Source organism: Verruconis gallopava (assembly GCF_000836295.1).
Source record: "Verruconis gallopava strain CBS 43764 unplaced genomic scaffold supercont1.57, whole genome shotgun sequence".
In the NCBI taxonomy this organism is placed as follows: Eukaryota; Fungi; Ascomycota; class Dothideomycetes; order Venturiales; family Sympoventuriaceae; genus Verruconis; species Verruconis gallopava.
Genome location: NW_015622193.1, coordinates 87,043 through 93,872, shown reverse-complemented (window position 1 = coordinate 93,872; position 6,830 = coordinate 87,043). Strand labels below are relative to the sequence as shown.

At 47.6% G+C, this 6,830-nt stretch overlaps 2 protein-coding genes across 3 annotated transcripts; one reads left to right on the top strand and one right to left on the bottom strand.

Annotated features, from left to right (window-relative positions):
* Nucleotides 1-21: 21 nt before the first annotated feature.
* Nucleotides 22-2,812, bottom strand: PV09_09211 (uncharacterized protein; the record flags this gene model as incomplete). The annotated part of the gene is made up of 3 exons (XM_016363229.1): nt 2,736-2,812; nt 1,748-2,676; nt 22-1,691 (listed from the first exon to the last, which is right to left on the bottom strand). Coding segments are annotated over exons 2-3 (2,448 nt in total), but the record flags the coding sequence as incomplete, so codon positions are not given.
* A 333-nt stretch (nt 2,813-3,145) lies between these two features.
* Nucleotides 3,146-5,328, top strand: PV09_09210. 2 transcript variants are annotated; one of them, XM_016363228.1, is made up of 3 exons: nt 3,146-4,710; nt 4,766-4,963; nt 5,023-5,328. In XM_016363228.1, the coding sequence occupies exons 1-3, from the start codon at nt 4,528-4,530 to the stop codon at nt 5,059-5,061; spliced, it is 420 nt and encodes a 139-aa protein (XP_016208986.1). In that variant the 5' UTR covers nt 3,146-4,527; the 3' UTR covers nt 5,062-5,328. The 2 variants fall into 2 exon arrangements, with proteins under 2 accessions (XP_016208986.1, XP_016208985.1); XM_016363227.1 differs by having other exon boundaries at nt 4,766-5,328.
* Nucleotides 5,329-6,830: the final 1,502 nt, after the last annotated feature.

Here is a 6,830-nt window from a genome sequence, read left to right as displayed (position 1 = left end):
TGGATGGTCAACACCAAGCACCTTCTCACTGGTTGCCAGCGTCTGCCTGTGCATCGATTCCGCCTCCGCGTATTTGCCTTGGCGCCCCAGTACTCCCGCCAAGCTGCCCATGGTCGTCAGCGTGTCTGGATGGTCAACACCAAGCACCTTCTCATGCGTCGCCAGTGTCTGTCTGTACATCGATTCCGCCTCCGCGTACTTGCCTTGGCTGTCCAGCACTCCCGCCAAGTTGTTCATGGTCGTCAGCGTGTCTGGATGGTCAACACCAAGCACCTTCTCACTGGTTGCCAGTGTCTGTCTGTGCATTGATTCCGCCTCTGCGTACTTGCCTTGATTGCCTAGTGCTACCGCGAAGTTGTTCTTGCTCTTCAGCGTCAAAACATCCTCATTGCCCATACTTCTTTCTCTTAACACCAGCGCTTGCCGATGCATCGCTCCTGCCTCCCAGTACTGCCCCAGCGTCGATTGGCAACATCCGATCCGCTCAAAAAGCGACGCTCTTGCCGCATCATCCACTGTTGTCTCTAAAGTGGCCAAGTGGATTGCGTGCGGAAGGTACATCGACCAGGTCTCCTTCTCCTTGTGCCCCCCGTACGGCAAAACCTCCTTAAGCCTCTCCACGGCTTTAACTACCCAACCCTTCTTTTCATCATGGTCCTCCAGCCATTTCGCTGACATCATATGGACCAACCGGTGCATATCAAAACACACCTCACCGCCTAGCCCAGGTAGAGCCTGTTGCCGCTCTGTAATAAATACATATCCTTTCAGCGTCCCGATCGCTTTCAATTGCTGCAGTGGAGACCCTATTACAGGTAATAGTGACTTTGGGATATTACTTCGATCTATACATGATATAAAAGAGAGGTACTCCGCAGCAAGTGGGTCTTCCTTTTGAATCTGATTAAATGAGATATACCATGTTTTAGCAATCGTGCTGTCCATTTCGCGGTATCTACCTGGGTCTTCAAAACTCTCGCCAAAAGCGCCTATCTCCGTATCTCGCATCAATGAGATGTATGCTGTGACCGAGGTCTCATTACTATTTATGAAAGCCGCAGCCTGCACAATAGCAAGTGCATGATAAGCAAGTTTCTCAAGCAGCTCATCCACAGCTCTTCCATCGGTGAGCAATGCCCGTTTCGAGATGCGCCGCTCAAACAGCTGCCGTGCTTCCAGCCCGCCCATATCCTGCAACTCCAGGGTTTTTGCCGGGGCTAAAACAGTAGCCGCTTTCCTGCTTCGCGATGTGAAGATGATCTTGCCACTATCATACGGAATGTAATCCAGTAGTCGAGTTTTACCGCTCATCAGTATCTCAGTATCATCCGCATTATCCACAATCATCAGCCAATTTCGCTTATTTAAGCTTAACGTCTCTTTAACCAGCCGCTTGATATCTGCATTATCGTCACCCAAGCCCGGCACATTAAGCAGTGTTCCGATTTTGAGATATGCAAGCTCAAAGGTTTCTTTGCTAATAGCAGGCACCCAGAAGATAAGGTATCCAGGATGTCGGGCGAGTGTGCGGTATGCAAACTCAAGTACAAGTGCGGATTTCCCACACCCGCCCAGTCCATATACAGTCAAACGTTGGTGGCTATTCGGGAGGAGGAAATGTTCAAGAATCCTGAGTTCTTCTTCTCGTCCGACGAATTGTTCATTTCGTGGAAAGGGTAGTGGCAAGGCAACTATATATGGTTAGCTCCTGGCGCCGTGAGGTGGAACACTACGCTTAAGCCTATACCTGTTAAGTCCTGCAGATGCTCTAGGCCTCGTCTTTCCTGCCGTCTCGCTATCTCGTGTCTCAGCCGGTCAGTCGCGTGCGCTTCGCCTTCTCCATATAAAAGGGGCAGGAACACTCCAAATATCCCCAAAAGACAATATACTTTATCCTCCTTCAGTGTAGTTATGCGTCGAGCAGCCCACTGCAGTCGTTCTTCTATACTGAAAGTAGAGAACTTTCGTTGTCCTCTAAGGACTTCGATGGGAAGCTTAGTGATTTTATGAATATCTTGCTCTAATGATATCTTAGTCCCTAGTAGTTTACCATCTTCAGAGAAGAACTCCACGACAGAAGGCGCTAATAGCTCCTGCAGCGTCCAGCCTCGTGTGAACCATCGGCTTTGTCGAAAGCTGGTCTCCCATGTTATACGGAAATCCTGGGCGTCAGTAACCTCCTCCGGTACTTGGACATCTGATAGATATACGTAGCACTTCTTCGCGCGTTGGTAATATCGAAACATTAAGTTAATCTCTGTCTGAAGCTCTGCGCTGTCGGACCTATTAATACAGCAGGTATCTACCCAGCAGTAAGGAATACCATCATGTGCCGCTCTGTTTACACAGAAGCGGATCTTCGCGACGCCAGATTTGTCTCTGCCAGTACCGGTCATTAGATCGCTGTATGTGACTTCTTGGCCCTCAATCCAGGTATGCGAGAGAATGGCATATGAAGGAGTGCTGTCATCAGGGAAGGAAACCAGCTCAAAGCTGCTGAGCGATGATGTGTTTAGGAGTCGCATTATAATATGAAGGCTCTACTGAGGTAGAAACACTTTAAGTGCAGAGTAGTAAAGTTCTATTAGAGTTCTGTTGCAATCTGCTTGAGCCTGGAACCCGCGCGGAAGATGTTAATCAGGCTGAAGGCTGACGCTGCGGGGTATGAAAAATCTGCTGATCAAGCCAGAAGTCAACACACGTGTCCGGGCTAAGCGCATACCTAATAGAAGTACCTCCAGTAAGAAAGCTGTTGTATTTTCGGCTGGCGATCGTTTCAGCACCTATGTTATTAAAGGCTCAGCTACTTGAAGGAATCACGCTGGCATTCTTGATCCGGTCTAAGAGACGATTAATTAAATGTGAAACGATGCACAGCCACAGATTAGATAAGGTCCAGAGTAGTCATAACTTAAGACTTCAATTAACAAAATATATTTAAGAGTTATTTACTAGGATATCAACAAAGTTAAAGCTGATTAACCTATAAAATATAACTTAACATATTCGAGTTCAACGACTCAGCTGGTATAATTATGAATTCATTTTTCCACGTGATAGACTGGGCGAGTGCCTTGGGTGGACCCTGAATCCTGGCCACACACTTTTAGGATTGTGATTCGCTGATCCTACTCTACAGCGAGAGCAAATCTCTTTTTATTATATAGATCTACATATATACTTAGCTTTTGATTAAATGTTTTAGAACTGATCGTTGTAATCGCTATGATTAAAATCTGCAGCCTGTGGTCCCAACTGGCGTGAAGTCGAGAACTTCAACTTTTGGGCGACTAAAAATAGATAAGTCTGAAATCTGCTTCATTTTCAGGCTCAAGGCTTGTTCCCTCCTCAGCTTTACACATATGCTATTCACGCTCGCTTTTATGCCTTTACTTGTTCTCTTCCCTTTGCTTCACAATCGCCTTCATCACCGTAAGCTAACTTAGACCGAGCCTGCCAGGCGCTGACTCAGAATCAGTGTCGGGGAACTAACTTACTTGAACACGGGAGGACAGCATTGTAACTGTGAAGTATCCGGTTGTGAAAGGTGCTCAATTCAGTAACATGTATACTAGGTATAAGTGCTTGAAATAAAGCAAGACGTTGCACAAAAGGGAGAAGAAGAGAGGACAGATCTGGGGAGAATGAACATCTATTCATCCCCTTTGCACTCTTCCTGATCAAACCTGGAGTTCTACGTGAGCTAACCTTGACGGTGTTGGTTATATTGAGGCAACAGCATGGTGCCTGTCATGCGTCATGGAGGAACGCCGAGACGTGTGTCACGTGTCCAACCTTAGATCCTTTAAGACAACAGAATTATGCCTATCATGTGTCATGGGAGAATCCGGTGACACGACCTTATTTCGCTTTCTTTAAGCACTACTTAGGGTCTTTATAATATATCTGCTAGACAAACGAGACTGGCAAACTAAGTGTGATTGAGTCCCATAATGGCAGCAACCTTGTCCCTTAATATGCTATACTTCCTCCCACATAGCTTACTGATAAGGAAAAGTCTACCCTGAAAGATCAACAAACAAAGACTGGGCTGGACAAGACTAGCCACAAGAAGCTGCTTTTCTACGGGAAACAAGAACCGCTGTATTCTTCTCTCAAGAATAAGAGCCACTGCGCGATAAGAGTTTTCTGCTGCAACAAAGTTATGAAATGACGAGTATTCCCCAATCTGCAAATCAACGGAAGTCATATATCTGAAATTTACGGTTCATGAATGATGGTAGTGGATGCAGCACCAAGTTACGCCTGCGGATCGATCCAAGTTCCCAGAAAGGAAATAGGAAGGCTAGGCTGATATTGTACCTAGGTTTTGCTGTTCATTGACGCGATGCTCATGCCGAAAACGAGTGCTTCAGCTGCGTGTGCCGCGCGCTGGAGGATGATATGGCGCCCATAGTTATCATAGCAGGCAATTACGGCGCGTTATGTGTCAAGGGGACAACCTCCAAAGACACGCATGGCCTTGCCCTTTGGCTTTTTTTGGACTGAGTCGTCATCGCTAATACGATGGAGGACCAGCAAGTAGAGATCAGCAAGATGTCAGAACCCGCGGGCAAGAGGAAAAGATGGACCTGTCCTCCGATTGCACTCACGCTGTTGACACTAAATCAGGCAGGAGGTGGGCTGCCATACTTGAGGGACCTGATTATGACAAGCTTCTTGATAGCGCAGAAGTGCAACGCGACCAAGGTTAAGCTCGCAGACGTTGACCGCAGCTTCAAACTCTTCTAACAAATCAGGACAGGTTGTCGAGGTATGTGTCTCTCTTATGATGACCATAATGATTCAGTTTAGTTCACCGAATAGGAAGTTCGTCAGCGAGGTTGAGAGGCGATTCGCAAGTTCAACAGGTTTAATTATGCCTTCGTACACCAACAGAAAATTCCCCCTTGGTGGCAATGCCATGAAAGTCTCCCACGCTGCTCCTAAATATAACAGAAAAGTCTGTGTTTTATTCTACCCTCTCAAAAACGTCGAACAAAGATACTCATGAAGAACCAGAGTAGGCATGCATTTGGTGATTGCACAGCTGACAGCTAGGATTACTGGGGAACAGCACGCGCTTGGTGATCTGGCGGGCATGCCTTTCTTTCCCCTTTTCAACCGCTCCTATAATGGAGAAGGGGCAGCAGAGAAGAACCGGCGATCAAGATTTTGGAGAAGGGGCTGAGATTGGAAAGGGAGGGTTACGGTCGAACAAAAGAGGAAGAATTGACTTGCATTTGCACTCGATATACAATCTGGTTTAAATGAGATGGTATCGTTGCCACTTTATGTCGTCTAGGAACGCCGCCACCATACTGATGCTCATACTGATGCCGTACCAGACCCTAATTCTATGTCTTTAACTGTCATCTTTTTCATTCGTCATCAGCGGTTGTTAAATGACAGAGATGAGGAAGGCCCCCGGACCTCGTTCTTCGACGTCACTTCGGCCTTTCGCGCCCTTCTTTTTTCAGCTTTCGGCAGAATCTCTGTGTTGGTCAGCTCCTCAGCAGCCCTGCAATCTCCTAAGCCCCCAAGCACGAACGTGCCACTTGTCCAGCCGCTCTCATCGACCAGATCCTTGTCCGTGTCGTCCTGAACGCGTGGCCGTCGCATATTCAGTCGTTGAGCTCGACCTCGTCTGCTTATTCAGGATAGTGAAGTTGTGATCGTGGTTGCTCCTCATTTGGTGACTCAGTTTGTGGCGTCTTGCGGGATGGTTGTGTAGCTGCTGTAGCCATCATACGTGACCATACGCAGCCTCAGCTTAATCACCTCGCTGCGGTTGCGGTTCAGCCCCCAGAGTGCGCGAATCTTGTGTCACCTGTATGGCCGGGTCCGGCTCCGCTAGGAATCCGACGCTGAAGCGATGCTTATCGGATGCTTACTTTGACGCCTAGGTCATTAGCTAGTCGCTCAAGTAAGCGCGATAAGCACTCCTGGTTCGGGAGGTATGGGAGCGCTAGGGTTCGCGCGGAACATGTACTGCTCATGCTTGCTGACGTTCGTCCAGCCCACTGTCCAGCTGAGGGCCGTAGTATTGTTGCTTTCAGCGAGTCGCCGTTGTTGCATTTGTTGCTGGCTTTCCTGGGCCCCTGAGGCTCGGAACTTCGTTTTCGGAAGTCTTAGACCCGCGTCATTTTCTTGCTGTGAACAAAGAATGCTAATAAAGAGAGGTAATGCTAGTATGTCCTGCCTTAAGTATAAGTAAGGCTCCTGCCTCGCTGCGCGTATGCCGTCTATCTCTATAAATATGTCTATAAGCAGAGTATGAAATGTGCTGGCAGTGCAATTTTCCTAGGTACCCCATGGAAACTTATCCTTGTTTGAACGAAGGTTCCCTTTTATTGTCTCTGTACTCAGGTTAAGCCATGGTGGAAGTTTCTAAAGCCGGTACTGATTGAGGAGACCAAGAATAAAGGGAGGTGCATTATAATCCTTGCTGGCCGGTGTCAGAAGGCAGCAAATTATTTGCGCAGTGAGGCCAAGTTCACGACATTCGACAACACATCATCGGCTATAGTACGGGGAACAGATATCCACGAACATAGGTGGCCACCAAATGCACATATCAGCGCATCTTCTATCAGTGAGAATCGTGGCGAGCAAACTGGATCTTCGCGAGACACTGTGGAAGGGTTGGAATTGTACGGCCAAACTGAGCGACGTGGCTTTCAAAGAAGCATTTTCCAGCCTTCGGTGGATATATGAACACAAATGATGCTTTTCTTTCAGAAAATGAAACTAATCATTGTTTTCGTTGTGCTTTTATCGGGGAACAAATCCCAAACAAGGGAGCCTGGGAGTCGGGGACGGTCCTTTCA

Bases quoted from the DNA above. Each gene is read 5' to 3' on its own strand.
- PV09_09210 (XM_016363227.1), top strand. From the start codon at position 4,528: ATGGAGGACCAGCAAGTAGAGATCAGCAAGATGTCAGAACCCGCGGGC. The intron at 4,711-4,765 runs GTTAAGCTCGCA...AAATCAGGACAG, and splicing joins AGAAGTGCAACGCGACCAAG to GTTGTCGAGGTATGTGTCTC.